This window comes from Arachis ipaensis, chromosome B8, assembly GCF_059453495.1.
Source record: "Arachis ipaensis isolate K30076 ecotype BB chromosome B8, ASM5945349v1, whole genome shotgun sequence".
In the NCBI taxonomy this organism is placed as follows: Eukaryota; Viridiplantae; Streptophyta; class Magnoliopsida; order Fabales; family Fabaceae; genus Arachis; species Arachis ipaensis.
In genome coordinates, this window is record NC_142443.1 from 136,276,125 (window position 1) to 136,300,328 (window position 24,204).

The 24,204-nt window shown below is 36.4% G+C and overlaps 2 protein-coding genes across 2 annotated transcripts; both read right to left on the minus strand.

Annotated features, from left to right (window-relative positions):
* Positions 1 to 8,112: 8,112 nt before the first annotated feature.
* On the minus strand, positions 8,113 to 8,670 carry LOC148549965 (uncharacterized). Its single transcript, XM_088495878.1, has one exon. The coding sequence runs from the start codon at positions 8,668 to 8,670 to the stop codon at positions 8,113 to 8,115; it is 558 nt and encodes a 185-aa protein (XP_088352004.1).
* Positions 8,671 to 17,989: 9,319 nt separating this feature from the next.
* LOC107611671 (F-box/kelch-repeat protein At3g23880-like) lies at positions 17,990 to 20,096 on the minus strand. The gene is made up of 2 exons (XM_021110028.2): positions 18,725 to 20,096; positions 17,990 to 18,297 (listed from the first exon to the last, which is right to left on the minus strand). Exon 1 carries the CDS (start codon positions 20,079 to 20,081, stop codon positions 18,747 to 18,749), a length of 1,335 nt encoding a protein of 444 aa, XP_020965687.1. The 5' UTR covers positions 20,082 to 20,096; the 3' UTR covers positions 17,990 to 18,297; positions 18,725 to 18,746.
* Between the last annotated feature and the right edge of the window lie 4,108 nt (positions 20,097 to 24,204).

Below are 24,204 nucleotides of genomic sequence, written 5' to 3' on the forward strand. Positions count from 1 at the left end.
ACGTACTTTCCCTCCCAATCTCGACAAAAACAAAAAGGATAAGCTGAAAAGCGAATCCAAATACTATATTTGGGATGATCCCTATTTGTGGAGGTGTGGAGCGGACCAAATAATGCGACGGTGCATACCTCAAACCGAATTCCAAGCAATCTTGGACGCTTGCCATGCTTCCGAAGGAGGTGGTCACTATGGGCCCCAAAGAACGGCAAGAAAAATCCTTGATTGCGGATTTTGGTGGCCAACTCTTCTCAAAGATGCTTCTCTCTATTTCAAATCTTGTCCCCAATGTATTAGGTTTGGAGATATTTCCAAGAAGGACGAAATTCCCCAACAAAATATGCTTTTTTGCGAAATCTTTGACGTATGGGGAATCGACTTCATGGGACCATTTCCAAATTCCAATGGCTTTCTCTACATCTTGTTAGCCGTCGATTATGTGTCAAAATGGGTTGAGGCAATCCCCACCCGAACGGATGACGCTAATGTTGTGTATTCTTTTGTGAGGAACAACATCATTTGTCGCTTTGGCGCCCCAAGAGCAATCATAAGTGACCAAGGATCCCACTTTTGCAACAAAAGAATAGACGGCCTCATGAGAAAATATGGCATCATCCACAAAGTCGCCACGGCTTACCACCTTCAGACAAACGGCCAAGCCGAAGTCTCCAACCGGGAAATCAAGCATGTGTTAGAAAGGATTGTAAAGCCGAATAGGAAAGATTGGAGCATTAAACTCTCCGATGCACTATGGGCCTATCGAACGGCTTACAAGACACCCATTGGCATGAGCCCCTTCCGGCTTGTATATGGCAAAGCATGTCACCTACCGGTGGAGATTGAACATAAAGCTTATTGGGCCATAAAGGAGTGTAATATGAGCTTGGGTGGGGCCGGAGTAGAGAGAAAGCTTCAATTGGCAGAATTAGAATGTATGAGATTGGAAGCTTACGACAACTCCAGACTTTATAAGAAAAAGTTGAAAGCCATCCATGACAAGAACATTAGGAGAAGGGAATTCGGACCCGGTGACCTAGTCCTTCTCTACAATTCAAGGTTGAGATTACTACCCGGAAAGCTTAGATCAAGGTGGGATGGGCCCTACCAAGTGGAGAAAGTAGAACCTTATGGAGTCTACCACTTGCGCCACCCATCAAGCCCGAACATCTTCAAGGTAAACGGGCACCGTCTCAAATTGTATCATGGTGAGCAAAGAAAGAACGCCAAGGAATTTGAAGTGTTCCTCTTGAGGGATGCAACTCTTGAACAAACACTATAAGCTACTGAAAGTCCAACTTAAGGACGTTAAACAAAAGTGCTAGGTGGGAGACACCCCACCATGGTAAGATCTTCCTTTGAGATTTGTACATAAACACTTGACTTCATGTTTGTACATAGATACTTCACTTCATTTGTTGACTTCCCTGATAGTTTACCAAGCAAAATGCCCTGCTATAGTGCTTAAGTGGCTGTATGGGGGGGTTTTTGAAATGTCAAAACTGGTGTAAACACTTGCAAATTTAGAAAACACCACCCCTCTGCGCATGCGCGCACTTGGCGCGTCCGCGCACATGGGCGAAATCTGCCAATCAGCGCGCAAGCGCACTGTGCGCGTCCGCGCCGATTGCCCTGCTGCCCTCCTAGTACATTCTACAGAAAGTTAAGCCTCTCTCAAGCCTACACTAAGCCACCAGCCCAGCACCTTTGCCGCGTGCGCGCACCTGGCGCGCACGCGTCCACATAAGGCAAGCACGAAATGCGCGCGCGCGCCGCAGCCGCGCACGCGCCCCTTTCTTCTACACCCCTCTCTGGGCCAATTCACAGAGAGTTGAGCCCCCTCCAGGCCCCTCTCATGCCTGGGGCACAACCACGAGGACGCGCGCGCGCGCGCCAAAAAGCGCTGAAGCCATCTCTGGTACTTCGTCCAGAGAGTTATGCCACCCCTGTGCCTCTCCTGCGCCGCCAGCCCAAGCGTATGGACGCGCACGCGCACTGTGCGCTCGCGCGCCCCTAGTCCACCTCACTTCCCGCGCGAGCGCGCACTGCACGCGCACGCGCCGGTGATCAACGCCATCTTTAAGAAGGGCACACTCATCCCTTCATTCTCATTCCACTTCTCTTCTTCTTCCATATCCTTCTCCATCTCACAAGGTATTATACTAGACTCCCTCTTAGTCCATTAATCTCTCATTTAGTTGCACCATCTTTTAGGTAGCTTCTTTCTTCTTTTTCTTCTCTCTTCCCTCCTTCTCTAGTTGCTCCCTTGGGATGTCTCTGCTCCCTCTTCTCTCTCAATCCAATTCTTCATGAGCATTTGGGTCTCAAACTAACTTACATGCATAGATGAATGGTGTTGCTTTATTTTCTTGCAATTAATATGCACTATAATCATTAATAATGGATTGTGGAATGTTACATTGCTCCCTCTTTCACATAATCAAATACTACTTCATGGATGCACGCCAAGTGTTCGATGAAAGGCACACTTGAATTTTGGACTTATTGTGACTACCTTGCCTCTCAACCAATCACTTTTGAGTGCATCCCCACTTTCCACAAACCATTCATCCCCATTTTCTTCGCTTGCCTTCCATTTATGGTCCCTAAGGGTGTGTGCTTCTCATGCTTCTTCCTTGCATGCTTAAACTACCCTTGCACCACATGAAAATTATTTGCCTTGCTCTTCACACATTATCCTAGTTACATGTTGCAGCTGTCATGTAACGAAGATACCCATATTCTATGGCATAACTTTCATTACATAGAGCTCATGTATCTCCACTTCTTTGGGTTTGATATTTTTCCTTTCTTGCTTCCACAGGATGGTCATCAAAAAGGACAAGGGGAAAGGCCCCAAGAAGCCAGTTTCCAATAAAGTGCGCCAAGAACTAACGGCCAAGCCCCTCCTGAAGAAGAATAAGGGCCCCGTTGACGTTCTAGAGAAGGACAACCCTCCTAAGGATTCAAACAAGTTTCCCAACCGTTACTGCGAACTTGTCTACTCCAGAATGATTGAAAGAAATTACCATCCGGAACCCCTCCTAGTCTTACCGGCTCACCTCAGTCCGATTGTGATGCCACACATTGACCGGAGGCATTGGAGGTTCCTCTTGAGGCAACCAACGGAGGCCAATCTCTCTTGGGTGGTAGAATTCTACTCCAACTTCCACTCACCTCATCTCACATCAATATTTGTGCGCCGAAAACAAGTGTCGGTCACAGTGGATACCATCCGAGAAGTCCTTGGGATTGAACCATCAACGGATGCATATGACGCCTACCAAGAAGTCTTGGCTACATGCGTTGACTGCGCATTCGATTGGAGCGCGATCCTCCACGTCATTGCTTTACCCGACGCATATTGGATTCGGGGGACCATAAAGCGAAGACCCAAGGGTTTAGATGTCCGCCACCTCACTCAAGAAGCCACGGCATGGGCCCAAATTCTAGCTCACTACGTGCTCCCGAGCACGCATGGGTCATCCATCACCGCCGAGCTTGCCTTATTGATATGGTGCATCTTGACCGAGAAACCGGTCGACGTTCCGCGTGCCATCCGCCAATCCATGGGGCGCATTCATGCCAAGGGAAATCTACCATTCCCCGCTTTAGTGACGGCATTAGTTGCGAAAGCCGGCGTCAACCGGGAGACTAAAGATAGGCGAACCTCAATACCGGTTGATGGTGATATCATTCCAACCAAGAGATGCCTCAAGCCTCCGGAAGTCACCATGGACATTGAACTGCCCACACCAACTGGCCACGCTACCACTTCATCTACATCACAAAAATCGACCGCCCAACGCCTTGAGGACCTTCACAACAAATTAGACCGTTATGAGAGGCGTAACCAACGCCGCTATGCTCATGTGAAGAGGCTTCTAAGCATAATCACCCCACCTATGGAGGAACCCGATATCTCCACCTCCACCACAACTTCAAGCGGGGATAGCAATGGCATTGGAGATGTGGCACACTCGGAGCTCAATCAACCTGTGCGCCTAACCTCTAGCACGGAGGACCGTGCCAAGTTTTAAGTGTGGGGAGGTCGGCCGACCGATCTCCGTAGGTAACATCTGAATAAATTAGGATAGGTTGCATGATTAGGTCTTAGTTGGCACCATTCGCATGATAAGCCTGCTTGGTTGGAACAATGAAATTCTCTCTTAGGAAACCAACACTTTGGGGCAACCATGGCGTTGCAAATCTTAAATGCTTTGATGCCAAAATTGCATGAAGAATTATATTTTGGAACATGGGTTTGAAGTTAAGAACACAAGCTTGTGAGATTTGAGCCTAATGGTGTGGTTACATCTTATAACCACTTATTTTTCCTTCTTGTGTGCATTATTCTCCTCCTATGATTGTGATCTTTGATTTGTTTGATTCTTTATGTCCACTATTTAGTGTATTCATGCATTTATATGATTGAGGCCATCATTTCATTAGCTCACTCACCCAAATGGCCTTACCTTCTATCTCCCTTTGTTAGCCAAATTTGAGCCTACGATTAACCCACTTTGTTCTTAATTTAGCACATTACAAGCCTTAAGGTGAAAAACAATAAAAGTCCTTATTTGGATCTTTGATTAGCTTAGGCTAGTGTGTGTGAGTATCATTCAAGTGTGGGAACCTTGGGACATTGGGTGAATAAAAGGGTATTTTGTATTATTATTGAAAATATTAGGAATCGGGTACATACTCATGTATTGATCAAATGTAAAACCTTATGCACTGACGCTCTTATATAGAAAAAAAATGCGAAAAACAAAAGAACAAAAGAAAAAGAAGAACAATATGGAAAAGAAAAGAAAAATAGAAAAAATAATAATAATAATAATAAAAAGGGGACAAAATGCCCCAAAGTGAAGCTCAAGAGGAATCAATGCATAAGTATTGTGAAACGAAGAGAAAATGCATGAGTATGTGGAAAAGTGAGGAATGGGTAGTTAGGATAGTACTTAATTGTATAGGTCATTATATAGGTTAGGTGGGAAAGTTTAAGTTAATCAAAGATTCAAATCCTAAGTCCACTAGCCATATATGACCCTACCTTGACCCTAACCCCATTACAACCTAAGGAAAAGACCTCATGATAATTGTATGCATGCATTGAATAATTGTTGATTGTTAGATGAAAAACAATTCTTGGAAAACATGATTAGGGGAGAATTGAGAGAATAAACCCCAAACACCGAGTGATTAGAGTGCAAACACTTCCGCCGAGGGTTCGATGCTCAATCCTTTGATTCCCGGCTCTCGCGAGCATTCCTCATGCAAGGTTGCACACATTGCATTTGATGCTTAGAAAGTGGCAAGTCCTATGCTTTGACCATCATTGTACCCCATGTGCTCGCATATGTCCTAAGAAGGCTAATTTGCTCCCAACCAAGTGGATAGTGGCACTAGTCATAGTTGCATGCATATAAGTAGGTTGCACTTCATGAGTCTTATACTTTTGCAATCCCTCGGTCTTCTGTGTTTCTTTGCATTTCTCTAAGCATGAGGACATGCTAGAATCTAAGTGTGGGGAGGTTGACAAACCCCAATTTGAGGGTTTATCTTGTGCTGATTTCAGGGGTTTTATCAATGATTCCACACACTTTCTATATGAAAATACAAGATTTTGCAGCCCTTTCCTAGTTTCGCCTCATGAATGAAAACATGCTTATTTCGCACTAAAATAGATACATTTCTAATCTTCTCTTGATGCCATTCGATGCCGTGACTTGTGTGTTAAGTGGTTTCAGGATATAGAGTGGGAATGGACCGAAAGAGAGAAGGAAGATGGGTACAAAGGAAGGAAGCATGAGGATTAAGCTTTGGAGGTTTCCGCATGGGCGCGTGCACGCACCTTGCGCGCCCGCACGGATAGGGCAACGTGAAGCCAAAGCCAAGAGCCGGCTTGAGAAGCGGCTAAGCCAGGATCTTCATGGGCGCGCACGCGTACATCACGCCTCCGCGCACATTACAAGACGTCTCAACGGCGCGTGCGCGTGCCTTGCGCGTGCGCGCCGATTTGCGAATATGATTTTTTAAGAAGTCACGTGACTTAGGCGTGGAGGCAGTTAAGGATCCCACTCTTGGAGAAACACCTTGGCGGGAAAAGCTTAAGAAGACCAAAGGAACAAGGGTTAAGGACACTTTAGTTCATTTTCTAGATCTAGATATTTTGGGGGAGAGAGGAGAGTTAGTTACACTTTTTTTGGGAGAAGAAGAGGGAGATTCCAAGCTTCACTAGGGTTCATCCTCATCTAATTTCTGAATTTTCAATGACTTTTTGGTGAGATCCATTGCAATTCTCACTCCACTTTGTTCATGTCATAGATTTTCTTCTCCAATTTCAAGTAGTAGATACAATTGATCAATTCTCATAGATCTAGAATTCAACTTTGTAATTTTGGATTTCATCTCTATTTTGGATTTTCATTGCTACTCTTTGAGATTTGTTGTTAGATCTTTGTGTTGCAATACTTTCAATTTGACTTTCCCTCTCATTTCACTATGACTTGCCTTCTTGCTCATCACATGTTTGATAAAATGACAACACTAGTTATGGAGTAGAATTTTCACACTTGGCATAGGGTTTGGTCCTTGGAAGAAGTTGAATAGTTGTATCAATAGTTGGTTTGGAATTAGGGATTGCTAGTTGGCTTGGAGTGCACTAAAGCTAGATTCCCATAAGGTGAAGCTAGGACTTGTGACTCAAGTTGATTGCTCTCATTTGACTTCCCTCTATACCTAGGGGATAACTAAATGAAGCAAGGCCTAATTGTCGTCAACATTGAATAGACTATAAGGATAGAATTTCTAATGCCAACCCTAAGCCAAGTCTTTTGATAATTGATTGTTTGTCCCTCATTACTTTGCTAAAAACCCTCAAAGAATTCCAACAAGGCTTACTAAACCAATAAGATGCACACTTTGGCAATTCCAAGGGAGAACGACTCGGGAGAATAGTACTCTCGGATATAGATTGTAGATTTGTTTGATGAAGGATTTTGCGTCGGTTTAGACTATACTACGATTGATCAATTGATAATTTCTATACCGGCAAAAATTCATTTGTCAAGACCTTGATAGTCTGTCTTAATAGTGAATTTGCGGCCTAAAAGATAATGCTCTGTGTCACTGCATATAGCTCTCGCACATAAGCCAAAGCCTGTGCCATGCGCAACCCCATTTTCTTGCTGAAATACGCTATAGGATGGCCTCCTTGTGATAGAACTGCTCCTAATCCCGGCCTGACGCATCAGTTTCCACCACAAATTCCTTGGAAAAATTAGGGAGTGCGAATACGGGATTATGTGTCATAATATTTTTCAACTAATGAAATGCTTGATCTGCAGTAACTGTCCACTGGAAAGCATTCTTTTTCAACAACTCCTTTAGTGGAAAAGCTAACTGGGCATATTCTACCACAAACTTTCGATAATACCCTGTCAACCCCAAGAAGCCGCACAATTATTTCAGATTCTTTGATTCCGGCCAAGCAAGAATAGCTTCAATCTTAGTTAGGTCTACTTCACCCCTTGCCCTGTGATCACATGACCCAAGTATTCCACCTGTTGCTGGGCAAAGGAACATTTGGATTGTTTAGCAAAGAGCTGGTTCTTACGCAGCACTTGTAAAGTGAGGGACAATTGTTCTAGATGTTCCTCTTTACTCCGGCTATACACCAGTATGTCATAAAAAAAATACTGCCACGAAATGCCTCAAGAATGATTGGAAAATACGATTCATGGTTGCTTGAAAGGTGGAATGCACATTCATAAGTCCGAACGACATCACTACAAACTCGTAATGTCCAATGTGTGTTCGAAAGGCAGTCTTATTAATGTCCTCCTCCTTCATTCGAATTTGGTAGTAGCCACTACACAAGTCAATATTATAGAAATAAACAGCACCATGCAGTTCATCTAAGATTTCATCAATAGTAGAGATAGAAAACTTATCTTTTACAGTAATAGAATTGAGAGCTCGATAGTCTATGCAAAAACACCACCTTGCAACCTTCTTCTTGACTAGCAGTATTGGACTAGAGAAAGCACTTTAACTATTGTGAATAATCCATGTACCTAGAATTTCTTCCACAAGCCTCTTTATTTTTTCTTTCTAGAAGTGGGGATAACGGTACGGTCGTATACTCACTGTTGCAGAGCCAGGAACTAGATGAATAGGGTAATCGATTTCGCGTTGTGGCAGTAATTTAATGGGCTCCTCAAAGACTTTTGAAAATTCAGCAAGAACCCCTTGAATACTTTCATCTTCTACGGTAGCTTGTGGTGTGGAATCAATGGTGGTAACATCTAAATGAAATATGTGGACAATAAATTTTCTCTCATTTAGCTTCTTAAGCTCTCTGAAATTAAGACTAGCATCTTTCAACAGCCGCTCACCTTGGAACACTACCCATTTACCCATGATTTTAAATTTTATGAATAATTCCATGTAAGTGATCCTAATTGTCCCTAACCGCATCATCCAGTGCACCCCTAAGACAATGTCAGCATCCTTTAAGTCTAATACATAAGTATCAACTGCAAAATTATACCCTTGAACCATTAGTGCTAAGTTTTGGCACATTGCTCCCCAATGGATGGAATCACCATTACCCACTATCACATGTAGAGCAGGGGTTGGTCTGAGCGATAAATTCAACTTCCTAGCCATGGACCCTTTCACAAAATTATGAATACTTCCACCATCAATTAAGATCATCAATTGCCGATTAGAGTGGGTATCATGAACTCTGAGTATTTCGGGTTGAAACTCCCCTTCGAGTGCATTCAAGCTAATCTTGGGTGGTTTTTCATTGCCTTTCCAGCATCATCGGAGTTGGACTCTGGTTCAACGACTGCCATTTGAGGCTCTTGCATCAATTCTTATAATTCCTCTTCCCCTACTAGGAGTTGCAATGACGACTTGCAGTGGTGACCAGGGGTATACTTGTCATCGCAGTAATAACAAAGTCCATTTTTTCGGCATGCATGTAAATCGGTGCTGGTGAGTTTCTTGACCGGCAGTGGTTGTACGGTTGAGGAAGAATGGTTTGAAGAGGTGGGGGAGAATGGGTTGAAGAGTGATGGTGTGAGTGATGGATTTTTTAAGTTGGGAAATTGGGTGTAGGGGTGCAAACCGGTTAAGTGGGCCAAACAAGGAGTTTAGTTTGCTGCCATTGTTTTTGGTGAGGCCCAATGTTTCTACATGTTTCTGCTCATGTAGTTTGGCAAGAGAGACAGCTTGGATATAGGAATTGGGTCGGGCCAGCAGCAGCTCACACTTCAGGTGCTCTTAGAGTCCAGCTATAAACATGGCCACAATCTACTCTTCACTCAGCCCTGTCATACAGTTGCTCAGTTCTTCGAATTGACATTGATACCTTCTACAGAACCACTCTACTTCAATGCCTTGAGAGTTGTTCTTGGATCATAGAACACGTTCTTGCCAAAATGAACATGCAAAGCATCAAGTAATGAATCCCAGGTATATGTAATATTGTTGTTGACTCCCCAACGGTACTATGCATAGGCTACACCCACAAGATGGAAGGATAATACCCGATCTTTATTCAATTGGAATGTTGAATGTCTCCAAGCAGGTGCATTCTCTGGTGGCATTGGGTTTACGGTAGCTAAGCTGGACACATCAAATACACCTACGAGAGAGAGACACGTGGAAGCTAGTTTTGGTGTTGAGCATTCCTTGACTGGGTTAAGATGCAGTGAAATTATTAACACGATATAGTAATTGTTTAGTTTTATTTGTAGTTAAGTAATAAACATTAAAAAAGACAAATTGAAAAAAAAATCAAAGTAAAAATAAAAATTAAGAAAATCATTTTTTGGGTTCCATTTGTTGCCACTGCCAGACTTGGAAGGCTTTGGTTTGGAGCTCGTGGCGGCTCGTTGAGAGTGGAATTGCTGGAACCAACCACACTAGTTTGCTCTGCTTATTGGCACCCTAAACTGGTTGTCTCTTCCTCCACCACCGCCACCTAATAACTCTCTGTCGGTCCTCTTCTCTGTCATTTCTCCGCTCCTTATCCTAGCAATGATCTCTCTTCTCATCCAACTACACTGCCGAATCCATGCTCATTTTCGGCCACAATAACGAGTCTTACACTTGTATGAAATTAACAACTAACCCCCTTCAATAAAACTGTCCCAGCAATCTCGTCGCTGAAAATTTTTCTACTGCACTTTCAAAATGTCAATCTTTCCTACACAAGTAAAGCCCATCAAGCAACACATACCCTTTTTTTTAATACGATGAACAATTGCTTCCAAGGCTATACAATTTCACACTCTCTTTGCTACACAATTTTACCTGCACCTCCAACACATAGAATTTCAAGTTGAGGTAGAGAACCAAAACAACAATTTGCAACATCATGCAGTATATTACATCCATTTTTCTGTATTTGTGGCTTGTGTTTGTGCACCTCAAAACTGCTGCCGACAATGAACAATTGCTTCCACACCACTTGTATCGTGGAAGCAATTTAATCCAACATGCAATTACCCTTTTAGCTTTACCCATTTTTAAAAATTCCTTATTTATTTCTGCAATAAATTTTTTTTATAATTATCCTTTGACTATGGGTAATATGATTTACCTTATAAGTACCTAGATAATGACCTTGTGAAACCTTACAGCTGTCGTATTTTTATTGGTAGGTCAACACCTAGCCATCTATAGTCACCGTGAACAAAGTCACCAGAGTCGTCGCCCTCCAAAGTATTGCCTTGCCCGAAAAACCCAATCCTCTACTTCATCTCCTTCGAATATGGGAAGGTCAGCCACCTTCAATTTTCGTGGCCATTGCAATTCTCCATTCAAATTCACAGACCCCAATCCAGATCCTTCCACCACATCATCTCCGGCAAAACTTGGATCGCCACTAGCTGCCTTGTGTTTCAAACCCTCACGGAGCAGCTTTTCAATTGCACGCAGTGATGAATCTATCGTTGTAAGCTGTTGTTGCGTCTCCGCTATCCGTTTGTGTGCCTCCACTAAACCATGGCTCAACATGCTACCTCATGTTTTTTAGGGAGTGTTAATTCTTCTAATCGAGTTCCTTCCGTCATCATGAAATTCTCTCAACGAGAGCACCAATTGATAGCCCTGTTCAATAATTCAAGCTCAAGCAACAGTATAACAACCACAAAATAAGAATAAGAAGATCATGCAGCGATGAATTGAGTAAAAATCAAATATGAGTGTGTATATAATCTGAAATGGAATGAACAATAATCTTCCCTTTCGAGTGAGAGAAGCACTCCTCAATGATAACAATTCATATTTTTTATCACTTAATGGTTCTCTGCCTTCTCTTTTAACCTCTTTTTCTCTCTAAGTTGTTACGTAACTAACTTGATACTACCTCCGATTTTATTATTTTATAGCGCCTCTATTTCACAGCTCGTAGTCCTTCATCCAAGCTGGTTGCTTCTTCACACACTTGTTCTCTGCTCTGCTAACATTTTATATGGCCTAATTGCCTCCTCATTGCTTTCAACTTCTTGTATTGGGCCGAAAGTAGCAGTTGTTATTAATAGGCTCGTATCAATTTATGTGTGAGGTTTGAGAAGCTTTTTAGAAAGCTTACTAATGTTGGTTTTATGGATGGTTTTAGAAAGCTTTTTAGAGACAGTGAGGCAGCGTGATTACGATGAACAAAGCGGCCAGGCGACGATGACAAAGGCGATGAGCGGCACCACGATGAAGGAGGCTATTAGAAATGCCAAGGAAGAGAAGAGAAAATGACAAGGAAAAGAAGAGGAACAGTAAGGAAGAGAAGTAGTTGACCACCAGCCACAAGGGCAGAGGCTAGTGTTGGGAAAAGGAACAATGGTCCTCCAAATAAAAAATTTTAATGTATAAAGATTACTAATTTTTATATTAGTCCCCTTAATTTTAATTTTTTCTTTTTCTAAAGTTATATTTTTATATTGGCCCCTCTTAAGAATTGATCTAGCTCTGTTCCTGGCTAATGACGAACCGTCTGGCTCCACCTGGTGGTGCAAAGAATGGACGACGATGGTGTGCGACTTCTAAAAAGTGAGAGGAGAAAGTGAAGTGAGACTGAGTGTGCCGAAAGAAGAGAAAAATTTTTGGATTTTCAGATTTAGGGATCGACAAACTTGTAGGTAGTGTTAGAGAAATAGCAGAAAAGAGGAGAGAACTAAAAGAGTTTGTAATTGAAGAAAAAAAACTTTTATTTGGTTGTAGAAAAATCCTAAGTGAAGTCATGATCTTCGTTCTTTATTAAGATTTTAGAAATTTTTACAATTTCTGGAAATAGAGAGTTTAAGTTTAATTAATTTAATTTTAAAAAAAAATATTTACATGACAACATCACTCATAGTAATAATATCATGCAGGGCATAAAACATTACACAGGTACATTTTTGTTAATAGAGACAAATATCTATTGGCAGAAAGATAAATGTGTCCATTAAAACAAATAAATTATATGTACCAATAATAATTCATTAAATAATTTAAATATAATTATGACCATGGTGTAAACTTTTAAATTTACTTTTATCAATTCTTCCTTCTTTTAAAGTGGCTTGATTTGTTGAGTGTACTCATTTAAATTCAAAATACACGTTCTGTTTGAACACATGTTTCGCTTGTATCTGAGTATTTTATTTTTACACATTGTTTGGTTTGAAGGAATATGAGTGGAAAAAAAGTAGATAAAAAATTAAATTTTTTGTTGTTTAGTTTATAAGAGAAAATGAAAAGAAAAGAAAAAAAAAAGTGGTGTGAGCCCATATAACTCTTTTCTCTTTATTCATGAGATGAAAATGGATGAACAATGTGTTAATAATGTCAAAATAACAACTTTGCCCTTTATTTAATAGAAATAGTAAATTTTCTAAATTTAGTCTCTTTAAAATTTCAAAACACATTTTTCATGTTATCTAATTTTAAAAAAATATTTTTGTTAATAAAAATAATATATTAAAATTTTGAAAACTAATTTGAATGATTGTTTTTTTCTTTAAAAAAATGACTTAAATATATTAATAAATTGTAATTTATATATAATATAAATAAAGATATTAATGTAATTGTATTCTTGTATAATCTTTTTTCTTTCTACTTTTTCTTCTATTCAAATAAAAGAAAAATTTTCTCCTATTTTTTTCATTCATTTTCTCTTTATCCAAACAACACACACAAAACTCTATTTTTTCTTTCATTTTCTTTCTTCTTATTTTCTTTCCTTTCATTTTTTTTTCTCTTATTTTTCATCTTGCATCCAAATAATACCTTAAAGTAGTTTCATACTGTACATGCCATAAATAAAGTAAAAAAAAAAAGCTACTTTTAAAATGATTTAATTTATTAAGTATGCTTATCTGGATTCAAAACACAAGTTTTGTTTGGACGCAGTTCTAATATAAGTATTGCTTTTAGAATTTAGATCCTCTAAACTTTAGATTTTCACTTTAGAGAATAAAGTGTGATTTTTTACTATTGAATATTTTCTCTCTCATGTTTTTTCTTGATCCCACATATAAAATAAATAGTAATAGATCATACTTTACCTTCTAAAATGAAATTCAAAATTTAAAAAATCTAAATCTATTGAAAAAAAATGTGAAATATTTAGAATAAATAAATAGATTAACGTATTAATTAAGAGAAAATGAGTTGGAAAATACCTATTAGATTGAAGCAAGGAGTATAAATTTTTTTACAAACCTTATCCCCTCATTTATAGTGTTATTGATTACCATGCTTTCATTATATTTTTTTTTTGGAAAGATACTTTCATTATAGTTGATAAAAAGCAAATTTGTCAATTTTAATGTTAGATAACCAAACAGCCAACATTAGTTATTTTTTTAATTTATTTTATTTATCTCAAATTTCAGACTTTAAATCATAAATTTTTTATTCTAAATTTTAAATTATAACCTTAAAGTATTTGAGAAGAAAATTATCATAAATATAATAAACTATAAAGTATATAAAAGAATTTATATTTAATAGCATTCAAAATAATATATATTCACTAAAATAAGATTTCTTCAAATTTATATTTACTTTCAATTAAGAAAAAAATATACCAATTTTTTGTTTCTTCAAAATTATTTTAATATTTCCTATGGTATATTTTTTTCATGAAAAATTAATAAAATACTGTAAATATATGGTGGGGTTGGTTTGATTAATTAGTAGTAATTGCATACATTACCATGTTACAGATTCATTAATAGATGAGCTTTTTATGGGTAATAGTATTTTAGGAGAGTGGATCCTATTTAGTGAAAAAAAAAATGAATGGTGTTAATTGTTTAATTTAACCATTTATTGTTTTCTATCATATTTACTTTTGGTCTCACTTATAAAACTAATGGTGAGAGATCACACTTTTGAGAGAATCCATTTCCGTATTTTAACGGGTTTTGTGATTGTTGCTCCTTTTTTTGTTTTGGTCAGAAATGGTTGCTCCTTTCAATTCCAGTTGCTCTTTCTTTTTCATGTTGTTCAAAATTTTAGGCCCAAGGTTAAAAAAAATTAACAAACTAGCTTAATTTTAAGGGAAAAAGACAAATAGGTCCCTGACTTTTCAATTTTTTGACAAATACATCCCTCACAAAATTTAAATACAAAAAAGTCCCTGACTTTAACAAACGGAAGACAATTTAGTCCTTCCGTCTATTTGCCTCTCATACACCAAACGGAACTGGCTGACGTGGCTGAAACGGTGTCCAGGTGTCCGTTACGGTGCCACGCTGGAAGGGGAATAAAGTTCGAAGGACAAATAAGTCCTTGACGTCATTTTACAAATAAAGTTCGAAGGACAAATAGGTCCTTGAGAATTTTTTTTTTCAAAATTAATAAACTTCTTTCCTAAATTCTCTCATCTACCTCTCTCTATTTTTATATTTCTCTCTACTATTTTTACTCTATATATAATTATATTTTATATTAGTAATTTGACAAATTAAAATATGTCATTCGATATTTTTTTACAATTAAAATATTTTAAATGTAAAAGTATACACATTAAATTATTTTAAATTTTAGATAACAAATGTTAAAATTAATTATAAATAATTTAACAAAAAAATTATTCTCGTAATATTATTATGGATAAAAATACTAGTTCTAATATAATACACAAATGCACTAATGCTAACTTAATACATGAATGATGCACAAATGAACTAATGCTAACTTGATGCATAAATGAACTCATGCTAACTAATGCCACTGGTATGATGAAAACTGAACTAATGCAATTTAACATATTCTAATATAATACACAAATGCACTAAAACTGAACTAATGCAATTTAAGAAAAAAAAAGTAGAAACAGAACAAGCCTAATTTCTGTAATTTTAATACAAATAATTTAAATTATAGAATACAACAAGTTAACTAGATTTCAAAATACAAGCAGTTTATTCAATCTATAACATAAATATTTTTTTACATTATAATATAGATCTAATTTGAATATTATTTCAATCTATAATTTAAATTGCAGAGTTCCATTACCATTAATGGGTGGCTCCGCGATTTCTTATGGGCGCAAGCTTCCCAGGTAATTCAGTCTTATAGATTTTTTTTCAGTTAAGATAGTGAATGGAATTATAACTATTTCAAATATTTAATCAATTACTTCTTGGAAATGCTAAAAGTATTATTCAATTTTTTTATATGATACCGGGATTGATATTAAGAATATCAGCCCAGGTGTTAATTACACGACCTTGACTATCAACTACAAATTGGTTGAAATTGAAACCATTTAAATTGAAAGCTATAGTGCTAATCCATTTTTGGATAGGCGCCCATATAAAATAAATACTCAATTCGACCTATACGAAATAATTTTTTTTATAAAAAAAAAACCAACTTTTAGCCTACATAAACTAAATTCTCATAATAAAAGCATAATAGAAGTATAATGAAAAAAAAATTCTCAAGGACCTATTTGTCCTTCGAACTTTATTTGCAAAATTACGTCAAGGACTTATTTGTCTTTCAAACTTTATTCTCCTTCCAACGTGGCACCGTACGGACACCTGGACACCGTTTCAGTCACGTCAGCCAGTTCCGTTTGGTGTATGAGAGGCAAATAGACGGAAGGACTAAATTGTCCTCCATTTGTTAAAGTCAGGAACTTTTTTGTATTTAAATTTTGTCAGGGATGTATTTGTCAAAAGTTTAAAAAGTCAGGAACCTATTTATCTTTTTCCCTAATTTTAATTCATTCTTCTAATACACAGTAAAAAATTATGGCCAAAAAAGTAAAAGAGGACATTTGTTGTCTCTCAACACAAGTCACGCCAAGTTTCTCATATGTAGAAACTTTTTCACTTCTATTTTCTATACCATAGCATTGGCCTATTTATACTTATTGATCATCAAATTAATATTGAGAAGCAATGAATGAATAAATGTCAGGTCTAACTTCTGGAGGGAGTGGCATTCGTCACGTTCAAAACAAAGACCTTGCAACATACCAAATATGCAAAAAATCAGCACCACATTCCCTGGATGCCAAATGTAACTTCATAGATATAAAAATCGTTGCCATAAATAAATGTAAACGAGGAAAAAAGATTTGACGGAAGCAAATGGCTTTTTAATGAGAAATTTTTGGACACCAACAACTTTTAATATTTTTTGTTATTATTTGGCTAATATCAATATTAAATTATTTTTAACAAATAAATTTTACTAATTCATATATATAAATTTTGAGAAACGTAGATGTAAATTGTATTATTTTATGTATTCAAAATTTTGATAAATATAAGTATAAATTATATACTTCTCGTGTGAAAAACGTCTATAAATATAAGTACAAATTATTGCTGACAAAAAATTAATAATATTTGATGACTATGTAAGTGTAACATTGTTACTTCAATATTTGACTCATAAGCAAAGATCCCTACCCGATTTTTTTTGTCAAGGTACATTTGAATCATGTGTTACAATAGAATAATGGGTTCAAATCATCAGTAGTCCTTAATCTCTCTTTTGAATAAAATGAAAAATTGAAGCACCATGTTGCTTCCCATGCTCCACACAAATCACAAAAGCAATTGAGAGAGACAAAAATTTAAAATCTAAACGAGTAACCTTAGAAATAAATGGACAACAAAAAAAAAATCAAGCACAAAAGGAATCAAGACAACATATAAAAAGCAGCTTCAAAACAAAATATAAATAAAAAAAAGCCTCACTAAAATTAACAAAGGCAAGAACAACAACACTCTTGATTTTGATAATTTTGTAAATAAAGCTCGACTCAGAAAAGGAAAAAAAAAAGAATCATATGTAAAAGATCAGTGTACTGAACATTACACTAAGATTCAATTTTTACAAGTCTTACATTTATCGAGAATAAAGTCTGTAAAAAGTTTATGTATGTGAGACATCCTTGTATAATCTAAATTCTATACAATTTAATTCGAATTACTACCTCACTCTACTGTCTCTACATACATGAGAATACCATGATTAGGAAACTAGTGTTGAAACATAAATTTAAAGACCAAGGATGAATCTAACTACAAAACAGAACGTTGGAAACATCTCTCTGTTCTTAAACTTCCATATATTTATTGTAGAAGCTTTAATTAAATCAAGTGCAATCTTGTCTTCTTTTATTATTATTTTGATACAGCAACTAAGAATCTAACTATAACATAAGCACTTGTAACTTGAAATGCAGTATTTGAACAAAGGAGAAATCGTGATCAGCATTCAATAGCCTCTATATAATGCTTCAAAATCTCATGAAACTTTCGCAACTTGAAAATGGTCATTAATTATTCTGACACAGAGACCATTCTCTAAAGTCTAAACAGCCTTGTCATCAATTTTGTATGCATTACTTATATGAGTTTAAGAAGAATTGGGGGTGGGGTAATATCTAAATTATACCGAATTACCAAAGAAGAAATTGGAAAGCTAAATAATGCTAATTGCATCAACAACAAATATGTAAACAGTTTTACTTTTTAATGTTATAAAAAAATATCAAACAAGTATAGAATCTAAAGACAACTAATAAGCGGACTTAATAAGTGTTGGCGGGACATGAATGGAAAATAATAGATAAATTTAAAAGGATGAATACAATCAATGATAAACAATTTAACATAATGTGGTATTTTTGTTTCTATAGCCTAAGAATCTTGAAAGCATGAGCATAACATTACCAACTATATATGAATCAATGATTTTTACCAACTTGACCCAAGAGTTAGTTAGGAGAACCAGCCAAAGACAAGTCCCAGAAGATCTCATCACCTGAATATTGAGCTGAATGTCATTAGGTAAATTGAATTCCATAAGTTTCCTTATAAATTGATTGAAACAATATTGCAGAAACACTATGCTGGTACAATAGCATATTCATATAATGTGATAATAGTAGTATTTCAATTCAGTATGAATAAATAAAATTAATGTGATAATAGATTTGTTATCGAAAATCATCAAGGTGCAACTGTATACTAATTTTTTTTACCTAATCAATGATTTGCAATGATTTGCAAGAAGAAATAATGATACCAAGAGCAAATACAATTTCTTATGAATTATTTGACAAGAATAGGAAGAAGATCAAATGAATTATCATAAAGCAGTAAATTCCAATTGAAACAAGAACATAAATCTGAGATAAATAAATTCGATAACATTAATAACAAAGTTGGTAGGGCTAGAAAGGCTTCACCAAGAGAAGGCACAAACAGGCTTTAAGAGTCAATAAGCTTGAGTTTGGGTTTGATGAAGCGCAGCAGCATTTTGGATGAGTTGCTTCGAAGACCATTTGGTGAAACTAAGCTGTCATGGTAGATACAAGCCATCCTATACCCGACACATTGAGAAAAAGCAGGATGGTTCCCCATGCCAGAGTTGTCAATCTCAGGAAAATCTACGCTCCCATCATTTAAGTTACACAAAACTATGCCGAAAAATGGACAAAATGCCAAAAGAACATCACTTTCCGATATGTAAAGAGGTTGAAAACAACGACAAGGATCTGAATAAGTGAAATTTTCATAGACCGGAATCACTGCCAATTTAGTCCAAGATTGAGCATCTCCGTATTCCTTCATCTGCCACACATTCCAATCGTATAAAAAGCACCCGTATGTACTCTTATCCCCGTAGCAAACAGAAAGGCAGTTTCTCAAGACACATAAGTGAGTGCACAGCCTTGGAAAATAATGACGATCTAAGTTTATATCACTATCAGGCAGAGGAAAATGACCATAAGTCTCTTTACCCAAGTCAAAATAAAGAACGACGTGATTAACACACCAATTAAGAGTGCATAATATGCTACTACCAAAAAATTCCCCTTCCCTATTAACAGCCCAACTAGGGTTGTCAATTGGGACACCAAATAGGGCTACTGGGATATCATCAATTTTTCTCCAAGACGAAGTTGGCCCAAATGTATAAATTCTGGTACTAAACTCAAAATCAGATGGCCCTTCCGTCCTTATAGTTGCAAAAATTTTGTAACTGTCACTGAGATGATCGTAACCAAAGCCACAAAAGCGGACTTCGCCGCTGATTTCCGGAGATTCAAATGTGAATCCGGTACAGGGGTTCCACAAGATGGCATGCATGTATTTGAAGGCATGTTCATCAACCAAGCATAACAATCCGTTGCAAGAACCAATGATTCCGTAGTAGCGTTGTTCCCTGAAGCAATCGACTTGAGTAGGTTCGGAAGGATTGTCCAAGATTGAGTGTACGGAGAGAAGTCCGATAGTGCCGCATCTGACGTCATTTCTGTAGGCCCAAGTGCAATAAGCAATTCGTAGCGTAGTCAAAGTTGGATCAAGTAAGCATGAACGACGAAGGTGGTTACAGGTGAAAGGAGGGGAGGAAATTAGGTTTCTCCATGAAGTGCACACGCTCCTTAAGGAAGCAAGCGTCCTTACCGGAAACCTCAGCAAGATTTCCATCATAATCTCATCCGAAACATCTGACAGCTGCCGCGTTCTTGCCGTGGGGCAACTGACCAGTTCCGTCCCTGTGGCCGCCTTCGTCTCCGCATCATTATCGTCAGTGGGCATAGCTAGCTGCTGTTTCAGTTTGATTTTGTGTATTCTCTTGTACTCTATTTATATTTAGGTTACATGTTTCAATATCATCATTAGCATCTCCATGGATCTCTGGTCCGGCTTCAATAATATAAGATAAAATTTATAAACGGCCCATTCAATAATCTAATCAAATCTAAACTAAATAATCTAAACAAATATTTAAGTTTTTTTTTTTTTTTTTTTTACCGAAAATATGAAAACTCAAACTGGCAACCTCTTAATTGAGTATTGAAAAACTATGTCATTTGAGCTATTGTTTTTTGGCAAACAAATATTTAAGTTGCATGCTCTTGAATGTATTTTTTTATTTAATTTATTTAAATATATTTATTAATTTAATTGAGATAAATATTAAATTATTTAATATTTTTTGGATAATATTAACTATGATTAATTAATTACATTAATTATTTGATTTGACTAAAATAAATAAATTAATTTTATTTTAATTTGCATTGATTTTTCTATCTTATATATATATTGATTATTGATTTTTAAAAGCAGTATAATTAGTTATTTATTTTATTTAATTGAAATAAATATCAAATATTTAATATTTTATTTGACCAAATTAATTATAACTAATTAATTATATTAATTATTTGATTTGACTAGAATAAATAAATATTTTTTTAATTTATATTAATTTTTTTGTCCTATGTATTTTGATTAATAATTTTTAAAAATGTTATAATTTTTACATGACATATATTTTTTATTTATTTAATTTATTTTATTGAATCAAATAATTATAATTAATTTATTATATTAATTATTTAATTTAAATTAGTTTAAATATATATTATTTTATACAATTTTATTGTCACGATAATGCTTGAGTTATTGTTTACCAGAAATTTCTCTTTATTTCATTTCTTGATAAAAAAATATTTTAATTAAATTTTAAATTTATATTAATTGTTTATATTTTTATTTTAATATCAAATCTAATATTTCTATTAATATGTCCTTGTAATTTTATTATCTAATAGTTATATTTTTATTATTAATTATGTGGTTGTGAATATTTCTTCAATTTATTAAAAAAAAAGCACAAATTTCTTTTTTTTTGTTTTACCTATTCTTATATTTTATAACTTATTCACTGTCATTTATGCTAAAATAGAATTTTATTTTTTTTTTATAAATTTATCTTTCATTCTATAATACTTTTTTTTCTCTTAGAATGTATTATTTCTACTCTTTAATTTTTTTATAAACTATAAAATATTTTTTATTATACTATATTTCTTATATTTTTTATTTTGTTCATACTATTTAAGTTTTTATTATTTTTTATTATAAATTTTATTATTTTTATTTCGTACAAAGTTAATTTATCACAACTCTTCACATATTGAGTCTTCTTAATATTTAAATTATATTCTTTAAATATTTAATTTTTTTTCTGATTTAGGGGAGACAAAGGTAAAAAAAACATAGATGACAACTATTGTGCGTCCCTTTTTTCGTCTTTTTAACTTACTTATTTTTTTTGTACGGATCATGAATAATTATATATAATAGTGCTTATGCATAAAGAATAATTATAAATTGTATCATATCTTCTTTTGATAAAATTTTTATTATCTATCTAGATGAAATAGGAACAAAATATTGTAAATTATTTTAGACCAACAGGTTTATATTAGAGAAATAGACAGTACCATGCAGTTCATCTAAGATTTGATTAATAGTAGGGATAGAAAACTTATATTTTACTGTAATAGAATTGAAAGCTCAATAGTCTACGCAAAAATACCACTCCCTATCATTCTTTTTGACTAGCAGTATTGAACTAGAGAAAGCACTTTGATTATCGCAAATAATCCCTGTACTTAGCATTTCTTCCACAAAGCCTCTCCATTTCTTCTTTCTGGAAGTAGAGATAACGGTACGGTCGTATACTCACTGGTGCAGAGCCAAGAACTAGATGAATAGGGTGATCGATTTCGCATTGCGGTGGCAATTTAGTGTGCTCTTCAAAGATTTCTAAAAATTCAGCAAGAATCCCTTGAAAACTCAGGGTGATCGATTTCGCATTGCGGTGGCAATTTAGTGGGCTCTTCAAAGATTTCTAAAAATTCAGCAAGAATCCCTTGAAAACTTTCACCTTCTACAGTAGCTTGTGGTATAGAATCAGTGGTGGTAATATCTAAATGAAACATGAAGACAATAGCTTTGCTCTTATTTAACTTTTTAAGCTTTCTGAAATTTAGACTAGCATCTTTCAACAGCTGCTCACCTTGGAACATTACCCATTTACCCATGATTTTAAATTTCATGAATAATTCCATGTAGTTGATCCTAATTGTCCTTAACCGCATCATCTAGTATACCCCTAAGACACTTTCAGTATCCTCTTTAAGTCTAATATATAAGTATCAACCACAAAATTATACCCTTGAATTGTTAGTGCTAAGTTTTGACATATTGCTCCGCAATGGATGAAATTAGCATTACCCACCATCACTTGTAGAGCACGGGTTGGTCTGAGCGACAAATTCAACTTCCTAGTCACATACCCTTTCACAAAATTATGAGTACTTCCACCATCAACGAGGATCATCACTTACCGATTAAAGTGGGTACCATAAACACGGAGCATTTATGGGTGAAACTCCCCTTCGAGTGCATTCAAGCTAATCTTGGGTGGTTGTTCATCCCCTTCCCCAGCATCATCGAAATTGGACTCTGGTTCAACGACTGCCACTTGAAGCTCTTGCATCAATTCTTGTAATTCCTCTTCCCTTACTAAGAGTTACAATGACAACTTGCAGCGGTGACCAGGGATATACTTATCGCCGCAGTAATAACAAAGTCTCTTTTCCTGACGCACACGTATATCAGTGCTGGTGAGTTTCTTGACCGGCAGTGGTTGTGCGAGTGAGGAAGAATGATTTGAGGAGGTTGGGGGGGAGAAGAATGGGTTGAGGAAGTGTTGGTGTGAGTGATGAATTTCTGAAGTTGGAAAATTGGATGTAGGGTCTAGTTGGGTGCAAACCGATTCGGCGGCCCAAATGAGGAGCTTGATTTGCTGTCATTGTTTTTAGTGAGGCCCAATGTTACTGCTCATGCAGTTTGGCAAGAGAGACAACTTGGATATAGGAATTGGGACGGGCCAGTAGTAGCTCACACTTCAGGTGCTCTTGGAGCCCAACTGTAAACAAGGCTACAATCCACTCTTCACTCAGTCCTGTCACACAGTTGCTCAGTTCTTCGAATTAACACTGATACTCTTCTATGGAACCATCATGCTTCAATTTCTTGAGAGTTGTTCTTAGATCATAGAACACGTTCTTGCCAAAACAAACATTCAAAGCATCAAGAAATGAGTCCCAGGTGTAAGTAATATTATTGTTGACTCTCCCGTGGTACCACGCATAGGCTGCACCCACAAGATGGAAGGATAATACCCGAATCCTTTATTCAATTGGAATGTTGAATGTCTCCAAGTATTGCCTTGCCTGGAAAACCCAATCCTCTACTCCATCTCCTTCGAACATGGGAAGGTTGGCCACCTTCAATTTCCATGGCCATTGCGGTTCTCCATTCAAATTCACAGACCCCATCCAGATCCTTCCACCACATCATCTCTCGCAAAACTGGGATCGCCACTAGCTGTCTTGTGTTTTAGACCCTCACGGAGCAGCTTTTCTATAGCACAGAGTGATGAATCCATAGTTGCCGTTGCATGCGTCTATGCTATCCGTTCGTTCACGTCCACTAAACCACGGCTCATTGTTACTACCTCATGCTTATTGGAGAGTGTTAATTCTTCTAATCGAGTTAATCGAGTTCCTTCGATCATTGATGCAAGGCGAATGTCAGTTTAGAAATTCGCTAATTGAAAGAGTGGATTCGTTATAAGTATAGCTCCAAACCAATAAACAACCCGAATCAAAGTTTAAATAAAAGCGTCACAAAGTTACAAACAAATAACCGAAAATGTTAATTCTGGGAGTGTTAATTCCAGGTCGTTCTCACCTCCGTACTCCAAGCTTCTTTTACCTGCTGAACCGCCGCTGAAGCTTCTAGGTATTTAGAGTAGGTTCTACTTTAAAACCCAAGCCTATTGACTCTTAAAAGCATG

Excerpts from the sequence above, each read along its gene's own strand:
- LOC107611671 (XM_021110028.2), bottom strand. The coding sequence starts at position 20,081 with ATGCCCACTGACGATAATGATGCGGAGACGAAGGCGGCCACAGGGACG.
- LOC148549965 (XM_088495878.1), bottom strand. The coding sequence starts at position 8,670 with ATGGCTAGGAAGTTGAATTTATCGCTCAGACCAACCCCTGCTCTACAT.